Here is a 24,768-nt window from a genome sequence, read left to right as displayed (position 1 = left end):
CTGCCCCCATGGATGGTGAAGATATGAAGTTATTAACTAGTCACCGCCGTAAGTAGTCACCTGGGCGGGGAGCTCTTCTCATCTACTCCCGTTCTTTGGCCGGGAGCGACGCCCCCTCCGCTTGATTGATGGGCGCGTCATCGTTTCGCTCACTGAACAGACGGAGCAGAGCGATGACGCGGCCCATCAATCAAGCTGAGGGGGCGTCGCTGACGGCCGAAATACGGGAGTAGATGAGAAGAGCTCCCCGCCCAGGTGACTACTTACGGCAGCGGCGGTGACTAGTTTATAACTTCATATCTTCACCATCCCTGGGGGGCAGGAGCATCCCCCGGATATGGTGAAAATAAAGATTTTACCCTATATAACGCTTTACCAAGTGTTATATAGGGACCAAAAAAGGGGGGAAAAAACACTTGAAAACGGACCAAATGTAAAATAAAATAGATTTTATTTAGGATAATTCAAAGACATGTAAAAATACACACACAGCGTGGACAAACAAAGGTGGGAACCAGGGAGCAGAGGGAGAAAAGGGGTAGAAAATGTAGTCCAGGTGTGCTAAACAATGGTGTAAAGAAACAAGTATCAAAGTGAGATTGAAGAAATTATGTACACAAGGCCCATATGAGGGCAACATTGCCTCATTAACAAATAAATGTGCACTTATCAGTTACAGTGCAAATCACATGAATAAAGTGCCAAAAGCGTACAAGATAAATGGATAAGGGCCAACATATTTAAAAAGCACACAAAAGCGGATTGCAATGAAGACCACATGTAATGGTGGCATGAATCAATACAACTCCCTCTGCTCCCCAGTTACCCACCAGACCTCCAACGCGTTTCACCCAGCGGGGTGCCCCGTTTGGGAGTGTCCCCCCCGAGGACTCCCAAACGGGGCGCCGCCATTAGCACTGTCTATGGGGGAGCCGGGGAGGCACGAACACTGCCTCCCCGCCTCTCCCATAGAGATGCATGGAGGAGGGGTGCCGGCCGCAACGTCATGCTGCGGCAGGCACACCCCCTGCAAGGGAGAGCCACGGCACAGCCGCGGCCCTGTACAGGAGATCGTGGGGGGTCTCAGCGGTCGGACCCCCCGCGATCAAACACTTATCTCATATCTTGTAGATAGGGGATAACTGTATATTGCGCTGCAGTTGCCCTTTAAGGGTTGAATTTCGAAAAATGCTGTGTTATTCCTCGTCTACATCTTAAAAACACCACCTGTGAAAAAATTCCGCTTTCTACGTCCAAGGTTTTAGGCTGGGCTTTGAGGAGTCAGTGAGTCAGGCCTTCTCTTTCTTTCTTTTTCTCTCTCTCTCTAATATATTTATTATACATACCGTATTTATCGGCATATAACACATTTTTTAGGCTAAAATTTTTAGCCTAAAGTCTATACGCCGATAAGCCGCCGCAGTTCAATGATTTAAGGGGGCGCAAGTATGTAATCATGGGTATCATTTTAATCATATTGACCCAAAGCATAAAGAACACATGTCATTTTTACCGTAAATTGTACAGCGTGTAAATGAAACCTTCCAAAATTTGCAAAATTGCGGTTTTCTTTTTAATTTCACCACACTAATAGTATTTTTTTGGTTGCGCCATACATTTAATGGTAAAGTGAGTGATGGCATTACAACAGACAACTGGTCATGCAAAAAACAAGCCCTCAAACTAGTCTGGGGATGAAAATATAAAAAAAAGTTATGATTTTTTGAAGGAAAGGAGGAAAAAACAAAAAGTAAAAATTAAATTGTCTGCATCCTTAACCCCTTAAGGACCGGGGGGTTTTCAGTTTTTTGCATTTTCGTTTTTTCCTCCTCGCCTTTAAAAAAAATCATAACTTTCAATTTTGCACCTAAAAAATCCATATGATGGCTTATTTTTTGCGCCACCAATTCTACTTTGTAATGACGTCAGTCATTTTGCCCAATAATCTACGACAAAACGAAAAAAAAATCATTGTGAGACAAAATTGAAAAAACAAACGCTGTTTTGTAACTTTTGGGGGCTTCCGTTTCTACGCTGTAAATTTTTCGGTAAAAATTACAACTTATTATTCTGTAGGTCCATACGATTAAAATGATACCCTACTTATATGGGTTTGATTTTGTCGTACTTCTGGAAAAAATCATAACTACATGCAGGAAAATTAATACGTTTAAAATTGTCATCTTCTGACCCCTATAACTTTTATTTTTCCGCGTATGGGGCGGTATGAGGGCTAATTTTTTGCTCCGTGATCTGAAGTTTTTAGCGCTACCATTTTTTGCATTGATAGGACTTATTGACCAAAAATGCACTATTTTGATATATTTTTACAATTCGGACATTTCTGCACACGGCGATACCATATATGTTTATGTTTATTTTTATTTACACAGTTTTTTAATGGGAAAAGGGGGGTGATTCAAACTTAATAGGGGAGGGGTTAAATGATCTTTATTAACTTTTTTTTCCACTTTTTTTTGCAGTGTTATAGCCCCCATAGGGACCTATAACACTGCACACAATGATCTTTTACATTGATCACTTGTTTCTCATAGGAAACCAGTGATCGATGATTCTGCCGCTTGACTGCTCATGCCTGGATCTCAGGCACTGAGCAGACATTCGGCGATCGGATACCAGGAGGCAGGTAGGGACCCTCCAGCTGTCCTGTAAACTGTTCGGGATGCCACGATTTCGCCGCGGCTATCCCGAACAGCTCCCTGAGCTAACTGGCATACTTTCACTTTAGACGCCGCGTCTAAAGAGTTAATAGCGGGCGGCATCGCGATCAATGCCATGCGCTATTAGCCATGGCCCCGCATTATAGATCAGGAGCGGACTCATGACGTAACGTTACTTCATTGGTCCTTAACAGGTTAAAGGGGTATTCCGGGAATTTTTTTATTTGACTATGCTACAGGGGCTGTAAAGTTAGTGTAATTCATAATATAGTGTCTTTACCTGTGTGTGACGTTTTTCTCACAATTCTTATGTGATTTTAACCCCACTATTTATTTTTAACAGCATACAAAATGGCTGTTGTCTCGGAATTTTTCCCAGCTTGCAATGCGGTCGAGACCTGACTCATTAGTCAGCTGATGACAGGGAACCTGTCTGCTTCAATGGGTGGAGGGATCAATCTGCAACTAATGCAACAGCTGTAGGCATCCTGAATGAAGACCACAGGTCTGCAGCTCATTAATGTTTCAATGGGTGGGGTGGCTGATGTGTGGGAAGGAGTAAAATGGTATCGTGGGATTTATAGGCAAACAAGAAAACTGAAAACAGGAAATAGAAGTTCAAAGAAAGCTAGCCACAGTGTTCTGGTAATCTCATAGCATAGCCATTTAGCCCAAGACTTCAGATCCTTCCTAAGCATGTCCATTACTGTCTGCCAGGTACGTACTAAAATCACCTTAACCCCTTTAAGGCCCAAATGGGCTGAGTCCTTAAGAGGTTAAAGGGGTTAATCCAGGGAAAAACATACATATACGTATATATATATATATATATATATACACACATACATATATATATATATATATATATATATATATATATATATATATATATCTCAACTGGCTCCAGAAAGTTAAACAGATTTGTAAATGACTTCTATTAAAAAATCTTAATCCTTTCAGTATTTATGACCTTCTGAAGTTAAGGTTGTTTTCTGTCCAAGTGCTCTCTGATGACACGTGTCTCAGGAAACGCCCAGTTTAGAAGAGGTTTGCTATGGGGATTTGCTTCTAAACTGGGCGGTTCCTGAGACATGTGTCATCAGAGAGCTCTTAGACAGAAAAGAACAACTCAACTTCAGAAGGTCATAAGTACTGAAAGGATTAAGATTTTTTAATAGAAGTAATTTACAAATCTGTTTAACTTTCTGGAACCAGTTGATATATAAAAAAAAAAGTTTTTCCCTGGATAACCCCTTTAAGGGCGCGGTGGTCACTAGTTTATAAGGTCATATTCTCACCATCCCTGGGGGCAGGAGCGTCCCTCAGGGATGGTGAGGATAAAGATTTTACCCTATAACACGCATTATTAAGTATTATATAGGGTAAGATCTGAGGATTGGTTTCCTTTAAAATAAATCTATTTTGCAGTACTCCTTTAATTTTGAGAGGAACCTGAGAGCAGTTGGACTCATGTGAATAGGATTCTGTTGCTCTCAGTGTACACTACTGAAGTTTCATAGTGGAACTAAAAACTGATTATGACTGAATTTCAATAATGTGCAGGGGCCCTTCACTTGCGCTGGTTTCTGCATAGAGATGTAGAGGTCTTCAGCTTTACCTAATTGTCTGTGTAAACAGATTGTAGCCTAAGGGTAAGTTCAGACGAGCGGATCCACAGCTTATTTTACACTGCGGATCCGCTGCCGAAGGACCCCTACAGGGTGCCTCAGATGTGCCTGCTCGGAGTGGCAATACGCCGCTATGAGAAGACACACTACGATGTGCGAGTTGCTGCACATGCGCGGTGTACTCGCGCACACATCGCGGTCGCTCCCCCTGCTCCATGAGCTAGGCCGAGAGCTGTTGGGATGTGCGAGTGTACTGCGCATGCGCGCTGCAACTCGCACATCGCAGTGTGTCTGCTCGTAGCGCGTATGCTGCTCCGAGCAGGCACATGTAAAGCCACCATGCAGGGGTCCTTCAGCGGCACATCTGCAGCATTAGATACACTGTGGGTCCGCTCGTGTGAACGCACCCTAAGGGTGCGTTCACACATGCAGATCTGCTGAAGCATATTTTGTGCAGCTGATTATGCTACCCATTAATTTCAATGGGCAGCAAAATCAGCTGTACAAAATATGCATCCAAAATATGCAGCAGATCCTATACATGTGAACGCACCCTTATAAAGGAAATTAGCGATTTTAGTGTGCACGAGCCCTAGGAAGAAAACATGGCTGATCTTCTTGTTCCTCCAAGTCAAGTGACTAGTAAACTTTCCTGTCCAACCACAGTATTCTAGTGTAGTGAATAGCAAGTGTCAGCCTAAAGCTGGGTTCACACGTTTCTGCAATCCAGCTCCCGTATAAGTGTTCAACTTGGAAACCGTATGGAACCGTATTGAAAACCGTATGTATTGACCTCCATTAAAAACCGTATGCCAAACGATGCATCCGATTATGTCCGTTTTGCATCTTGTACGGTTTTGTCTTTTTTTTCCCCCGTACCCAAAACCGTAGCCTACCACGTTTTTTGATCAGGGTAAAAAAAATAAAAAATAAATTAAAAAAAACACATTGAAACCATGTACTTTTTTTTTTTACCATGGAAGTAAATGGGAACCATACAGCACCGTCAACGTTTTTTGACTTTGCACATGTGCAGTGCAGACCGAAAGTTATTTTCTTGGAATTTCAAGCAAACAATTGAAACTCATTTCATAATGGAGTGAAAAGTTAAAAACGTACACTTTTTTTCTTAAAAAAAACAAACATTCAACCGGACATCATTTTTCAAACCGTACACAGGTTAAAATTTGTACAAATGTTTTGATACAGTTTAGTCCGATCTTAAGGAATCCGTTTTTCATCAAAAACCTGATACGGGAACTGTATTGCAAAAACATGGTGTAAACCGCGCCTAAAAAGGATTCAGCGGACTACAGGCATTAGCCTTTTACATAAGCTCTATATTTTTCTTTCTGACAATCTGTTGCATGTACAGTGCATGTCTATATGCCCTCTATAGTCCGTATATGTGGCACAAGAAACAAGTGTCAATGGGGATCTATGATTTAGACTGTATTTAAACTTGGTCCAGCATAGTCTGACATTTCAGCGTACTTTCGGCAATGGGACATTTCACCGAAAAGTCGCTATTAATAAATTCAGCACCAATGCATTTTTCCAGTTTAAAATAGAGTAGAATGAATCATGTTCTAAAAATCCTCTAAAGCAAAAGTCGCAAAAAAGTCACACACGTTTAGATCGACTTTTTGTGCGATAAATTTCACCCCCCCCCAGTTTCTGAACAAAAATGTAACACATCACCTTAAATCCCATTTAATACATGTAAAACATGACATTAACCAAGATCAGCCTTGTGATCCAGCTATAGAAGCTGCTGTACAAGGAGGCAGGCAGTGCTGTGAACAATCCCTTTCTGATCACAGGCTGACACGGAGCCCATTCATCCCTATGTGTATGGTCACAACAGACTTTGGGCAGTGTCATGTCTAATACAAATGTAGTGACCCAAAATGATGCCAACAATCCACTAACACACAGATCATTGTTACATGCAACTGCAATGTAAAACATCATCACAAAAAGGATTCAGCATGGTGCTCTGGCATGGTAAGCACAGAAGCATTTACTGGGCACCCCAGTGTGGGGCACAGTGCATGACAAGAGATGCAGAATTGTAAAGGTAAATAAAACACTAAAACTGGGATCAGGTACAAGCTTTCCACTATTGATATCACTCAGAACTACAGAAAGTGACCCACTATATTGTATAGCACAACCCTGATACATATTATATAGGTGTATACCATAACAGGGAGCAGAGGACAAGGCTTCCAGCATTCATAGCACTCAGACTCATGTACAATGTGACACTATACAGTATATCACACCCCTGATATATATTATATAGGTGTATACCATAACAGGGAGCAGAGGACAAGGCTTCCAGCATTCATAGCACTCAGACTCATGTACAATGTGACACTATACAGTATATCACACCCCTGATATATATTATATAGGTGTATACCATAACAGGGAGCAGAGGACAAGGCTTCCAGCATTCATAGCACTCAGACTCATGTACAATGTGACACTATACAGTATATCACACCCCTGATATATATTATATAGGTGTATACCATAACAGGGAGCAGAGGACAAGGCTTCCAGCATTCATAGCACTCAGACTCATGTACAGAATGTGACACTATACAGTATATCACACCCCTGATATATATTATATAGGTGTATACCATATCAGGGAGCAGGGGACGAGGCTTCCAGCATTCATAGCACTCAGACTCATGTACAATGTGACACTATACAGTATATCACACCCCTGATATATATTATATAGGTGTATACCATAACAGGGAGCAGAGGACAAGGCTTCCAGCATTCATAGCACTCAGACTCATGTACAATGTGACACTATACAGTATATCACACCCCTGATATATATTATATAGGTGTATACCATAACAGGGAGCAGAGGACAAGGCTTCCAGCATTCATAGCACTCAGACTCATGTACAATGTGACACTATACAGTATATCACACCCCTGATATATATTATATAGGTGTATACCATAACAGGGAGCAGAGGACAAGGCTTCCAGCATTCATAGCACTCAGACTCATGTACAGAATGTGACACTATACAGTATATCACACCCCTGATATATATTATATAGGTGTATACCATATCAGGGAGCAGGGGACGAGGCTTCCAGCATTCATAGCACTCAGACTCATGTACAATGTGACACTATACAGTATATCACACCCCTGATATATATTATATAGGTGTATACCATAACACAACAGGGAGCAGAGGACAAGGCTTCCAGCATTCATAGCACTCAGACTCATGTACAATGTGACACTATACAGTATATCACACCCCTGATATATATTATATAGGTGCATACCATAACAGGGAGCAGAGGACAAGGCTTCCAGCATTCATAGCACTCAGACTCATGTACAGAATGTGACACTATACAGTATATCACACCCCTGATATATATTATATAGGTGCATACCATAACAGGGAGCAGAGGACAAGGCTTCCAGCATTCATAGCACTCAGACTCATGTACAGAATGTGACACTATACAGTATATCACACCCCTGATATATATTATATAGGTGTATACCATATCAGGGAGCAGGGGACGAGGCTTCCAGCATTCATAGCACTCAGACTCATGTACAATGTGACACTATACAGTATATCACACCCCTGATATATATTATATAGGTGTATACCATAACAGGGAGCAGGGGACGAGGCTTCCAGCATTCATAGCACTCAGACTCATGTACAATGTGACACTATACAGTATATCACACCCCTGATATATATTATATAGGTGTATACCATATCAGGGAGCAGGGGACGAGGCTTCCAGCATTCATAGCACTCAGACTCATGTACAATGTGACACTATACAGTATATCACACCCCTGATATATATTATATAGGTGTATACCATATCAGGGAGCAGGGGACGAGGCTTCCAGCATTCATAGCACTCAGACTCATGTACAATGTGACACTATACAGTATATCACACCCCTGATATATATTATATAGGTGTATACCATATCAGGGAGCAGGGGACAAGGCTTCCAGCATTCATAGCACTCAGACTCATGTACAATGTGACACTATACAGTATATCACATCCCTGATATATATTATATAGGTGTATACCATAACAGGGAGCAGGGGACAAGGCTTCCAGCATTCATAGCACTCAGACTCATGTACAGAATGTGACACTATACAGTATATCACACCCCTGATATATATTATATAGGTGTATACCATAACACAACAGGGAGCAGAGGACAAGGCTTCCAGCATTCATAGCACTCAGACTCATGTACAATGTGACACTATACAGTATATCACACCCCTGATATATATTATATAGGTGCATACCATAACAGGGAGCAGAGGACAAGGCTTCCAGCATTCATAGCACTCAGACTCATGTACAGAATGTGACACTATACAGTATATCACACCCCTGATACATATTATATAGGTGTATACCATAACAGGGAGCAGGGGAGGAGGCTTCCAGCATTCATAGCACTCAGACTCATGTACAATGTGACACTATACAGTATATCACACCCCTGATATATATTATATAGGTGTATACCATATCAGGGAGCAGGGGACGAGGCTTCCAGCATTCATAGCACTCAGACTCATGTACAATGTGACACTATACAGTATATCACACCCCTGATATATATTATATAGGTGTATACCATATCAGGGAGCAGGGGACAAGGCTTCCAGCATTCATAGCACTCAGACTCATGTACAATGTGACACTATACAGTATATCACATCCCTGATATATATTATATAGGTGTATACCATAACAGGGAGCAGGGGACAAGGCTTCCAGCATTCATAGCACTCAGACTCATGTACAGAATGTGACACTATACAGTATATCACACCCCTGATATATATTATATAGGTGTATACCATATCAGGGAGCAGGGGACGAGGCTTCCAGCATTCATAGCACTCAGACTCATGTACAATGTGACACTATACAGTATATCACACCCCTGATATATATTATATAGGTGTATACCATAACAGGGAGCAGGGGACGAGGCTTCCAGCATTCATAGCACTCAGACTCATGTACAGAATGTGACACTATACAGTATATCACATCCCTGATATATATTATATAGGTGTTTACCATATCAGGGAGCAGGGGACAAGGCTTTCAGCATTCATAGCACTCAGACTCATGTACAATGTGACACTATACAGTATATCACACCCCTGATACATATTATATAGGTGTATACCATAACACAACAGGGAGCAGGGGACAAGGCTTCCAGCATTCATAGCACTCAGACTCATGTACAATGTGACACTATACAGTATATCACACCCCTGATATATATTATATAGGTGTATACCATATCAGGGAGCAGGGGACAAGGCTTCCAGCATTCATAGCACTCAGACTCATGTACAGAATGTGACACTATACAGCATATCACACCCCTGATATATATTATATAGGTGTATACCATATCAGGGAGCAGGGGACAAGGCTTCCAGCATTCATAGCACTCAGACTGATGTACAATGTGACACTATACAGTATATCACACCCCTGATATATATTATATAGGTGCATACCATAACAGGGAGCAGAGGACAAGGCTTCCAGCATTCATAGCACTCAGACTCATGTACAATGTGACACTATACAGTATATCACACCCCTGATATATATTATATAGGTGTATACCATAACAGGGAGCAGGGGACGAGGCTTCCAGCATTCATAGCACTCAGACTCATGTACAATGTGACACTATACAGTATATCACACCCCTGATATATATTATATAGGTGTATACCATATCAGGGAGCAGGGGACGAGGCTTCCAGCATTCATAGCACTCAGACTCATGTACAATGTGACACTATACAGTATATCACACCCCTGATATATATTATATAGGTGTATACCATATCAGGGAGCAGGGGACAAGGCTTCCAGCATCCATAGCACTCAGACTCATGTACAATGTGACACTATACAGTATATCACATCCCTGATATATATTATATAGGTGTATACCATAACAGGGAGCAGGGGACAAGGCTTCCAGCATTCATAGCACTCAGACTCATGTACAATGTGACACTATACAGTATATCACACCCATGATATATATTATATAGGTGTATACCATAACAGGGAGCAGGGGACGAGGCTTCCAGCATTCATAGCACTCAGACTCATGTACAATGTGACACTATACAGTATATCACACCCCTGATATATATTATATAGGTGTATACCATATCAGGGAGCAGGGGACGAGGCTTCCAGCATTCATAGCACTCAGACTCATGTACAATGTGACACTATACAGTATATCACACCCCTGATATATATTATATAGGTGTATACCATATCAGGGAGCAGGGGACAAGGCTTCCAGCATTCATAGCACTCAGACTCATGTACAATGTGACACTATACAGTATATCACATCCCTGATATATATTATATAGGTGTATACCATAACAGGGAGCAGGGGACAAGGCTTCCAGCATTCATAGCACTCAGACTCATGTACAGAATGTGACACTATACAGTATATCACACCCCTGATATATATAATATAGGTGTATACCATAACACAACAGGGAGCAGAGGACAAGGCTTCCAGCATTCATAGCACTCAGACTCATTTACAATGTGACACTATACAGTATATCACACCCCTGATATATATTATATAGGTGTATACCATATCAGGGAGCAGGGGACAAGGCTTCCAGCATTCATAGCACTCAGACTCATGTACAGAATGTGACACTATACAGTATATCACACCCCTGATATATATTATATAGGTGTTTACCATATCAGGGAGCAGGGGACAAGGCTTCCAGCATTCATAGCACTCAGACTCATGTACAATGTGACACTATACAGTATATCACACCCCTGATACATATTATATAGGTGTATACCATAACACAACAGGGAGCAGGGGACAAGGCTTCCAGCATTCATAGCACTCAGACTCATGTACAATGTGACACTATACAGTATATCACACCCCTGATACATATTATATAGGTGTATACCATAACACAACAGGGAGCAGAGGACAAGGCTTCCAGCATTCATAGCACTCAGACTCATGTACAGAATGTGACATTATACAGTATATCACACCCCTGATATATATATATTATATAGGTGTATACCATATCAGGGAGCAGGGGACAAGGCTTCCAGCATTCATAGCACTCAGACTCATGTACAATGTGACACTATACACAGTATATCACACCCCTGATATATATTATATAGGTGTATACCATAACAGGGAGCAGGGACAAGGCTTCCAGCATTCATAGCACTCAGACTCATGTACAATGTGACACTATACAGTATATCACACCCCTGATATATATTATATAGGTGTATACCATATCAGGGAGCAGGGGACAAGGCTTCCAGCATTCATAGCACTCAGACTCATGTACAATGTGACACTATACAGTATATCACACCCATGATATATATTATATAGGTGTATACCATAACACAACAGGGAGCAGAGGACAAGGCTTCCAGCATTCATAGCACTCAGACTCATGTACAATGTGACACTATACAGTATATCACACCCCTGATATATATTATATAGGTGTATACCATAACACAACAGGGAGCAGAGGACAAGGCTTCCAGCATTCATAGCACTCAGACTCATGTACAATGTGACACTATACAGTATATCACACCCCTGATATATATTATATAGGTGTATACCATAACAGGGAGCAGAGGACAAGGCTTCCAGCATTCATAGCACTCAGACTAATGTACAGAATGTGACACTATACAGTATATCACACCCCTGATATATATTATATAGGTGTATACCATATCAGGGAGCAGGGGACGAGGCTTCCAGCATTCATAGCACTCAGACTCATGTACAGAATGTGACACTATACAGTATATCACACCCCTGATATATATTATATCGGTGTATACCATAACAGGGAGCAGGGACAAGGCTTCCAGCATTCATAGCACTCAGACTCATGTACAATGTGACACTATACAGTATATCACACCCCTGATATATATTATATAGGTGTATACCATATCAGGGAGCAGAGGACAAGGCTTCCAGCATTCATAGCACTCAGACTCATGTACAATGTGACACTATACAGTGTATCACACCCCTGATATATATTATATAGGTGTATACCATAACAGGGAGCAGGGACAAGGCTTCCAGCATTCATAGCACTCAGACTCATGTACAATGTGACACTATACAGTATATCACACCCCTGATATATATTATATAGGCGTATACCATAACAGGGAGCAGGGGACAAGGCTTCCAGCATTCATAGCACACAGACTCATGTACAATGTGACACTATACAGTATATCACACCCCTGATATATATTATATAGGTGTATACCATAACAGGGAGCAGAGGACAAGGCTTCCAGCATTCATAGCACTCAGACTCATGTACAATGTGACACTATACAGTGTATCACACCCCTGATATATATTATATAGGTGTATACCATAACAGGGAGCAGGGACAAGGCTTCCAGCATTCATAGCACTCAGACTCATGTACAATGTGACACTATACAGTATATCACACCCCTGATATATATTATATAGGTGTATACCATAACAGGGAGCAGGCTTCCAGCATTCATAGCACTCAGACTCATGTACAGAATGTGACACTATACAGTATATCACACCCCTGATATATATTATATAGGTGTATACCATAACACAACAGGGAGCAGAGGACAAGGCTTCCAGCATTCATAGCACTCAGACTCATGTACAATGTGACACTATACAGTATATCACACCCCTGATATATATTATATAGGTGTATACCATATCAGGGAGCAGGGGACAAGGCTTCCAGCATTCATAGCACTCAGACTCATGTACAATGTGACACTATACAGTATATCACATCCCTGATATATATTATATAGGTGTATACCATATCAGGGAGCAGAGGACAAGGCTTCCAGCATTCATAGCACTCAGACTCATGTACAATGTGACACTATACAGTATATCACACCCCTGATATATATTATATAGGTGTATACCATATCAGGGAGCAGAGGACAAGGCTTCCAGCATTCATAGCACTCAGACTCATGTACAATGTGACACTATACAGTGTATCACACCCCTGATATATATTATATAGGTGTATACCATAACAGGGAGCAGGGACAAGGCTTCCAGCATTCATAGCACTCAGACTCATGTACAATGTGACACTATACAGTATATCACACCCCTGATATATATTATATAGGCGTATACCATAACAGGGAGCAGGGGACAAGGCTTCCAGCATTCATAGCACACAGACTCATGTACAATGTGACACTATACAGTATATCACACCCCTGATATATATTATATAGGTGTATACCATAACAGGGAGCAGAGGACAAGGCTTCCAGCATTCATAGCACTCAGACTCATGTACAATGTGACACTATACAGTGTATCACACCCCTGATATATATTATATAGGTGTATACCATAACAGGGAGCAGGGACAAGGCTTCCAGCATTCATAGCACTCAGACTCATGTACAATGTGACACTATACAGTATATCACACCCCTGATATATATTATATAGGTGTATACCATAACAGGGAGCAGGCTTCCAGCATTCATAGCACTCAGACTCATGTACAGAATGTGACACTATACAGTATATCACACCCCTGATATATATTATATAGGTGTATACCATAACACAACAGGGAGCAGGGACAAGGCTTCCAGCATTCATAGCACTCAGACTCATGTACAATGTGACACTATACAGTATATCACACCCCTGATATATATTATATAGGCGTATACCATAACAGGGAGCAGGGACAAGGCTTCCAGCATTCATAGCACTCAGACTCATGTACAGAATGTGACACTATACAGTATATCACACCCCTGATATATATTATATAGGTGTATACCATATCAGGGAGCAGGGGACAAGGCTTCCGGCATTCATAGCACTCAGACTCATGTACAGAATGTGACACTATACAGTATATCACACCCCTGATATATATTATATAGGTGTATACCATATCAGGGAGCAGAGGACAAGGTTTCCAGCATTCATAGCACTCAGACTCATGTACAATGTGACACTATACAGTATATCACACCCCTGATTTATATTATATAGGTGTATACCATAACAGGGAGCAGGGACAAGGCTTCCAGCATTCATAGCACTCAGACTCATGTACAATGTGACACTATACAGTATATCACACCCCTGATATATATTATATAGGTGTATACCATATCAGGGAGCAGGGGACAAGGCTTCCGGCATTCATAGCACTCAGACTCATGTACAGAATGTGACACTATACAGTATATCACACCCCTGATATATATTATATAGGTGTATACCATAACACAACAGGGAGCAGGGGACAAGGCTTCCAGCATTCATAGCACTCAGACTCATGTACAATGTGACACTATACAGTATATCACACCCCTGATACATATTATATAGGTGTATACCATAACACAACAGGGAGCAGGGGACAAGGCTTCCAGCATTCATAGCACTCCGACTCATGTACAATGTGACACTATACAGTATATCACACCCCTGATATATATTATATAGGTGTATACCATATCAGGGAGCAGGGGACAAGGCTTCCAGCATTCATAGCACTCAGACTCATGTACAATGTGACACTATACACAGTATATCACACCCCTGATATATATTATATAGGTGTATACCATAACACAACAGGGAGCAGAGGACAAGGCTTCCAGCATTCATAGCACTCAGACTCATGTACAATGTGACACTATACAGTATATCACACCCCTGATATATATTATATAGGTGTATACCATATCAGGGAGCAGGGGACAAGGCTTCCAGCATTCATAGCACTCAGACTCATGTACAATGTGACACTATACAGTATATCACACCCCTGATATATATTATATAGGTGTATACCATAACACAACAGGGAGCAGAGGACAAGGCTTCCAGCATTCATAGCACTCAGACTCATGTACAATGTGACACTATACAGTATATCACACCCCTGATATATATTATATAGGTGTATACCATATCAGGGAGCAGAGGACAAGGCTTCCAGCATTCATAGCACTCAGACTCATGTACAATGTGACACTATACAGTATATCACACCCCTGATATATATTATATAGGTGTATACCATAACAGGGAGCAGGGACAAGGCTTCCAGCATTCATAGCACTCAGACTCATGTACAGAATGTGACACTATACAGTATATCACACCCCTGATATATATTATATAGGTGTATACCATAACAGGGAGCAGGGACAAGGCTTCCAGCATTCATAGCACTCAGACTAATGTACAGAATGTGACACTATACAGTATATCACACCCCTGATATATATTATATAGGTGTATACCATAACAGGGAGCAGGGACAAGGCTTCCAGCATTCATAGCACTCAGACTCATGTACAATGTGACACTATACAGTATATCACACCCCTGATATATATTATATAGGTGTATACCATATCAGGGAGCAGAGGACAAGGCTTCCAGCATTCATAGCACTCAGACTCATGTACAATGTGACACTATACAGTGTATCACACCCCTGATATATATTATATAGGTGTATACCATAACAGGGAGCAGGGACAAGGCTTCCAGCATTCATAGCACTCAGACTCATGTACAATGTGACACTATACAGTGTATCACACCCCTGATATATATTATATAGGTGTATACCATAACAGGGAGCAGGGACAAGGCTTCCAGCATTCATAGCACTCAGACTCATGTACAATGTGACACTATACAGTATATCACACCCCTGATATATATTATATAGGTGTATACCATAACAGGGAGCAGGGACAAGGCTTCCAGCATTCATAGCACTCAGACTAATGTACAGAATGTGACACTATACAGTATATCACACCCCTGATATATATTATATAGGTGTATACCATATCAGGGAGCAGGGGACAAGGCTTCCAGCATTCATAGCACTCACTCATGTACAATGTGACACTATACAGTATATCACATCCCTGATATATATTATATAGGTGTATACCATAACAGGGAGCAGGGACAAGGCTTCCAGCATTCATAGCACTCAGACTCATGTACAATGTGACACTATACAGTATATCACACCCCTGATATATATTATATAGGTGTATACCATAACACAACAGGGAGCAGGGGACAAGGCTTCCAGCATTCATAGCACTCAGACTCATGTACAATGTGACACTATACACAGTATATCACACCCCTGATATATATTATATAGGTGTATACCATAACACAACAGGGAGCAGAGGACAAGGCTTCCAGCATTCATAGCACTCAGACTCATGTACAATGTGACACTATACAGTATATCACACCCCTGATATATATTATATAGGTGTATACCATATCAGGGAGCAGGGGACAAGGCTTCCAGCATTCATAGCACTCAGACTCATGTACAATGTGACACTATACAGTGTATCACACCCCTGATATATATTATATAGGTGTATACCATAACAGGGAGCAGGGACAAGGCTTCCAGCATTCATAGCACTCAGACTCATGTACAGAATGTGACACTATACAGTATATCACACCCCTGATATATATTATATAGGTGTATACCATAACAGGGAGCAGGGACAAGGCTTCCAGCATTCATAGCACTCAGACTCATGTACAATGTGACACTATACAGTGTATCACACCCCTGATATATATTATATAGGTGTATACCATAACAGGGAGCAGGGACAAGGCTTCCAGCATTCATAGCACTCAGACTCATGTACAATGTGACACTATACAGTATATCACACCCCTGATATATATTATATAGGTGTATACCATAACAGGGAGCAGGGACAAGGCTTCCAGCATTCATAGCACTCAGACTAATGTACAGAATGTGACACTATACAGTATATCACACCCCTGATATATATTATATAGGTGTATACCATATCAGGGAGCAGGGGACAAGGCTTCCAGCATTCATAGCACTCACTCATGTACAATGTGACACTATACAGTATATCACATCCCTGATATATATTATATAGGTGTATACCATAACAGGGAGCAGGGACAAGGCTTCCAGCATTCATAGCACTCAGACTCATGTACAATGTGACACTATACAGTATATCACACCCCTGATATATATTATATAGGTGTATACCATAACACAACAGGGAGCAGGGGACAAGGCTTCCAGCATTCATAGCACTCAGACTCATGTACAATGTGACACTATACACAGTATATCACACCCCTGATATATATTATATAGGTGTATACCATAACACAACAGGGAGCAGAGGACAAGGCTTCCAGCATTCATAGCACTCAGACTCATGTACAATGTGACACTATACAGTATATCACACCCCTGATATATATTATATAGGTGTATACCATATCAGGGAGCAGGGGACAAGGCTTCCAGCATTCATAGCACTCAGACTCATGTACAATGTGACACTATACAGTGTATCACACCCCTGATATATATTATATAGGTGTATACCATAACAGGGAGCAGGGACAAGGCTTCCAGCATTCATAGCACTCAGACTCATGTACAGAATGTGACACTATACAGTATATCACACCCCTGATATATATTATATAGGTGTATACCATAACAGGGAGCAGGGACAAGGCTTCCAGCATTCATAGCACTCAGACTAATGTACAGAATGTGACACTATACAGTATATCACACCCCTGATATATATTATATAGGTGTATACCATATCAGGGAGCAGGGGACAAGGCTTCCAGCATTCATAGCACTCACTCATGTACAATGTGACACTATACAGTATATCACATCCCTGATATATATTATATAGGTGTATACCATAACAGGGAGCAGGGACAAGGCTTCCAGCATTCATAGCACTCAGACTCATGTACAATGTGACACTATACAGTATATCACACCCCTGATATATATTATATAGGTGTATACCATAACACAACAGGGAGCAGGGGACAAGGCTTCCAGCATTCATAGCACTCAGACTCATGTACAATGTGACACTATACAGTATATCACACCCCTGATATATATTATATAGGTGTATACCATAACACAACAGGGAGCAGGGGACAAGGCTTCCAGCATTCATAGCACTCAGACTCATGTACAATGTGACACTATACACAGTATATCACACCCCTGATATATATTATATAGGTGTATACCATAACACAACAGGGAGCAGAGGACAAGGCTTCCAGCATTCATAGCACTCAGACTAATGTACAATGTGACACTATACAGTATATCACACCCCTGATATATATTATATAGGTGTATACCATAACACAACAGGGAGCAGAGGACAAGGCTTCCAGCATTCATAGCACTCAGACTAATGTACAGAATGTGACACTATACAGTATATCACACCCCTGATATATATTATATAGGTGTATACCATAACACAACAGGGAGCAGAGGACAAGGCTTCCAGCATTCATAGCACTCAGACTCATGTACAGAATGTGACACTATACAGTATATCACACCCCTGATATATATTATATAGGTGTATACCATATCAGGGAGCAGGGGACGAGGCTTCCAGCATTCATAGCACTCAGACTCATGTACAATGTGACACTATACAGTATATCACACCCCTGATATATATTATATAGGTGTATACCATAACAGGGAGCAGGGGACGAGGCTTCCAGCATTCATAGCACTCAGACTCATGTACAGAATGTGACACTATACAGTATATCACATCCCTGATATATATTATATAGGTGTTTACCATATCAGGGAGCAGGGGACAAGGCTTCCAGCATTCATAGCACTCAGACTCATGTACAATGTGACACTATACAGTATATCACACCCCTGATACATATTATATAGGTGTATACCATAACACAACAGGGAGCAGGGGACAAGGCTTCCAGCATTCATAGCACTCAGACTCATGTACAATGTGACACTATACAGTATATCACACCCCTGATATATATTATATAGGTGTATACCATATCAGGGAGCAGGGGACAAGGCTTCCAGCATTCATAGCACTCAGACTGATGTACAATGTGACACTATACAGTATATCACACCCCTGATATATATTATATAGGTGCATACCATAACAGGGAGCAGAGGACAAGGCTTCCAGCATTCATAGCACTCAGACTCATGTACAATGTGACACTATACAGTATATCACACCCCTGATATATATTATATAGGTGTATACCATAACAGGGAGCAGGGGACGAGGCTTCCAGCATTCATAGCACTCAGACTCATGTACAATGTGACACTATACAGTATATCACACCCCTGATATATATTATATAGGTGTATACCATATCAGGGAGCAGGGGACGAGGCTTCCAGCATTCATAGCACTCAGACTCATGTACAATGTGACACTATACAGTATATCACACCCCTGATATATATTATATAGGTGTATACCATATCAGGGAGCAGGGGACAAGGCTTCCAGCATTCATAGCACTCAGACTCATGTACAATGTGACACTATACAGTATATCACATCCCTGATATATATTATATAGGTGTATACCATAACAGGGAGCAGGGGACAAGGCTTCCAGCATTCATAGCACTCAGACTCATGTACAATGTGACACTATACAGTATATCACACCCATGATATATATTATATAGGTGTATACCATAACAGGGAGCAGGGGACGAGGCTTCCAGCATTCATAGCACTCAGACTCATGTACAATGTGACACTATACAGTATATCACACCCCTGATATATATTATATAGGTGTATACCATATCAGGGAGCAGGGGACAAGGCTTCCAGCATTCATAGCACTCAGACTCATGTACAGAATGTGACACTATACAGTATATCACACCCCTGATATATATAATATAGGTGTATACCATATCAGGGAGCAGGGGACAAGGCTTCCAGCATTCATAGCACTCAGACTCATGTACAGAATGTGACACTATACAGTATATCACACCCCTGATATATATTATATAGGTGTTTACCATATCAGGGAGCAGGGGACAAGGCTTCCAGCATTCATAGCACTCAGACTCATGTACAATGTGACACTATACAGTATATCACACCCCTGATACATATTATATAGGTGTATACCATAACACAACAGGGAGCAGGGGACAAGGCTTCCAGCATTCATAGCACTCAGACTCATGTACAGAATGTGACATTATACAGTATATCACACCCCTGATATATATATATTATATAGGTGTATACCATATCAGGGAGCAGAGGACAAGGCTTCCAGCATTCATAGCACTCAGACTCATGTACAATGTGACACTATACAGTGTATCACACCCCTGATATATATTATATAGGTGTATACCATAACAGGGAGCAGGGACAAGGCTTCCAGCATTCATAGCACTCAGACTCATGTACAATGTGACACTATACAGTATATCACACCCCTGATATATATTATATAGGTGTATACCATAACAGGGAGCAGGCTTCCAGCATTCATAGCACTCAGACTCATGTACAGAATGTGACACTATACAGTATATCACACCCCTGATATATATTATATAGGTGTATACCATATCAGGGAGCAGGGGACAAGGCTTCCGGCATTCATAGCACTCAGACTCATGTACAGAATGTGACACTATACAGTATATCACACCCCTGATATATATTATATAGGTGTATACCATATCAGGGAGCAGAGGACAAGGTTTCCAGCATTCATAGCACTCAGACTCATGTACAATGTGACACTATACAGTATATCACACCCCTGATTTATATTATATAGGTGTATACCATAACAGGGAGCAGGGACAAGGCTTCCAGCATTCATAGCACTCAGACTCATGTACAATGTGACACTATACAGTATATCACACCCCTGATATATATTATATAGGTGTATACCATATCAGGGAGCAGGGGACAAGGCTTCCGGCATTCATAGCACTCAGACTCATGTACAGAATGTGACACTATACAGTATATCACACCCCTGATATATATTATATAGGTGTATACCATAACACAACAGGGAGCAGGGGACAAGGCTTCCAGCATTCATAGCACTCAGACTCATGTACAATGTGACACTATACAGTATATCACACCCCTGATACATATTATATAGGTGTTTACCATAACACAACAGGGAGCAGGGGACAAGGCTTCCAGCATTCATAGCACTCCGACTCATGTACAATGTGACACTATACAGTATATCACACCCCTGATATATATTATATAGGTGTATACCATATCAGGGAGCAGGGGACAAGGCTTCCAGCATTCATAGCACTCAGACTCATGTACAATGTGACACTATACACAGTATATCACACCCCTGATATATATTATATAGGTGTATACCATAACACAACAGGGAGCAGAGGACAAGGCTTCCAGCATTCATAGCACTCAGACTCATGTACAATGTGACACTATACAGTATATCACACCCCTGATATATATTATATAGGTGTATACCATATCAGGGAGCAGGGGACAAGGCTTCCAGCATTCATAGCACTCAGACTCATGTACAATGTGACACTATACAGTATATCACACCCCTGATATATATTATATAGGTGTATACCATAACACAACAGGGAGCAGAGGACAAGGCTTCCAGCATTCATAGCACTCAGACTCATGTACAATGTGACACTATACAGTATATCACACCCCTGATATATATTATATAGGTGTATACCATATCAGGGAGCAGAGGACAAGGCTTCCAGCATTCATAGCACTCAGACTCATGTACAATGTGACACTATACAGTATATCACACCCCTGATATATATTATATAGGTGTATACCATAACAGGGAGCAGGGACAAGGCTTCCAGCATTCATAGCACTCAGACTCATGTACAGAATGTGACACTATACAGTATATCACACCCCTGATATATATTATATAGGTGTATACCATAACAGGGAGCAGGGACAAGGCTTCCAGCATTCATAGCACTCAGACTAATGTACAGAATGTGACACTATACAGTATATCACACCCCTGATATATATTATATAGGTGTATACCATAACAGGGAGCAGGGACAAGGCTTCCAGCATTCATAGCACTCAGACTCATGTACAATGTGACACTATACAGTATATCACACCCCTGATATATATTATATAGGTGTATACCATATCAGGGAGCAGAGGACAAGGCTTCCAGCATTCATAGCACTCAGACTCATGTACAATGTGACACTATACAGTGTATCACACCCCTGATATATATTATATAGGTGTATACCATAACAGGGAGCAGGGACAAGGCTTCCAGCATTCATAGCACTCAGACTCATGTACAATGTGACACTATACAGTGTATCACACCCCTGATATATATTATATAGGTGTATACCATAACAGGGAGCAGGGACAAGGCTTCCAGCATTCATAGCACTCAGACTAATGTACAGAATGTGACACTATACAGTATATCACACCCCTGATATATATTATATAGGTGTATACCATATCAGGGAGCAGGGGACAAGGCTTCCAGCATTCATAGCACTCACTCATGTACAATGTGACACTATACAGTATATCACATCCCTGATATATATTATATAGGTGTATACCATAACAGGGAGCAGGGACAAGGCTTCCAGCATTCATAGCACTCAGACTCATGTACAATGTGACACTATACAGTGTATCACACCCCTGATATATATTATATAGGTGTATACCATAACAGGGAGCAGGGACAAGGCTTCCAGCATTCATAGCACTCAGACTCATGTACAATGTGACACTATACAGTATATCACACCCCTGATATATATTATATAGGTGTATACCATAACAGGGAGCAGGGACAAGGCTTCCAGCATTCATAGCACTCAGACTAATGTACAGAATGTGACACTATACAGTATATCACACCCCTGATATATATTATATAGGTGTATACCATATCAGGGAGCAGGGGACAAGGCTTCCAGCATTCATAGCACTCAGACTCATGTACAGAATGTGACACTATACAGTATATCACATCCCTGATATATATTATATAGGTGTATACCATAACACAACAGGGAGCAGAGGACAAGGCTTCCAGCATTCATAGCACTCAGACTAATGTACAATGTGACACTATACAGTATATCACACCCCTGACACTGTATACAATGTATAGCTACTCCCCGATACATTTCCCTGCACTCTGCCCATCCTTACACGGCTCAGAACAGGGAGCATTAGTAAAATGTAGACAGGACGCCCGAGCTCCAGAGATGTAAAGGAAGGTCCAGTGATGCCAGCTTAGGGGGCCACACTCTACAGTTAGTAATGGGCCCCCAGGAGAGGATGCCAGTCACAAGCTATAGTGTAGAGCAGAAGTGCCACTTCCTGACATATCAGCTGTGATTTAGCCATACTGCACAGTGGCACACAAGCGCCCACAGGAAGGGACGTGTTTGGGGCAGGAGAGGGTGCACGGGGTGATAGCTCCTTACTGTACCCTCCCCAGGCCTCAGTCTTACGGTACACTATAACTAGACCCCAAGGTGACGAAGAGAGGGCACAGCTGCCCTTAGTACCCGACCTATGAGGGATAAGTGTTTACCCGCGCAGTCCATCACATCATACCCCAGCCCAGACCCGCACTGTCACTCTGCAGACCGGCCTTACCTGTGTGAGGGTGATGTGCGCCGCCATCTTTGCAGCCACTCACGGGTGCGCGCGAAGCGTCAACCAGAGATCGTGGTCGCGCGCACGGGGGCGGGGTTATGTAAATGCGTGTCGGTAAGGAGGCGGTGCGTGGGAAATGAAGGACGAGTGGGAAATAGGAGGGGATGGTTGTGTGAGGGACTATGCAACGTTTAACCTCTTACCTTTTACCAATTATGTTTGTTTTGGTGTCATATCATTTGGTGTTAATATTTTTCCCCTATTTTTATTGGACAGTTTTTTAAAAATCTCTTGGGGTATGTTTACTCATAAATAAAATCCGTTACCTCCATTGACTTTGATGGGTCCGCCCAGATTTGCAAATTCTCTACTATGGGGAGATTTATTAAAACCTGCAGAGAGAAAGAGTGGTACAGGTGCCCATAGCAACCAATCAGATTGCTTCTTTCATTTTTAACACCTTGGGGATGGAGCCCATTATGACCCTAAGGATGGGAGCATTTTTTGCAAATCTGACCTCTATCCCTTTAAGCATTAATAACTCTGGGATGCTTTTACTTATAAATTTGATTCTGAGATTTTTTTTTTTGTTACATTCTACTTTGTTTTTGGTAAATTTTCATCGATACTTGCATCATTACTTGGTGAAAAATTCCAAAATTTCATAA

At 41.4% G+C, this 24,768-nt stretch overlaps 1 protein-coding gene across 2 annotated transcripts in view; it reads right to left on the bottom strand.

Annotated features, from left to right (window-relative positions):
• The window catches only part of EPS15L1 (epidermal growth factor receptor pathway substrate 15 like 1), a 247,297-nt gene extending 222,845 nt beyond the window's left edge, over positions 1-24,452 (bottom strand). The window contains exon 1 of one of the 2 annotated variants that reach the window (XM_056518167.1): positions 24,427-24,452. In XM_056518167.1, coding sequence (XP_056374142.1) covers positions 24,427-24,432 — 6 coding nt within the window. In that variant the 5' untranslated portion in view covers positions 24,433-24,452. Of the gene's footprint in view, positions 1-24,100; positions 24,190-24,426 lie in introns of those variants that run through there. The other variant, XM_056518165.1, reaches the window with a different exon arrangement.
• Between the last annotated feature and the right edge of the window lie 316 nt (positions 24,453-24,768).

This window comes from Hyla sarda, chromosome 1 (genome assembly GCF_029499605.1).
Source record: "Hyla sarda isolate aHylSar1 chromosome 1, aHylSar1.hap1, whole genome shotgun sequence".
In the NCBI taxonomy this organism is placed as follows: Eukaryota; Metazoa; Chordata; class Amphibia; order Anura; family Hylidae; genus Hyla; species Hyla sarda.
This window is presented reverse-complemented; position numbering and strand designations above follow the sequence as displayed.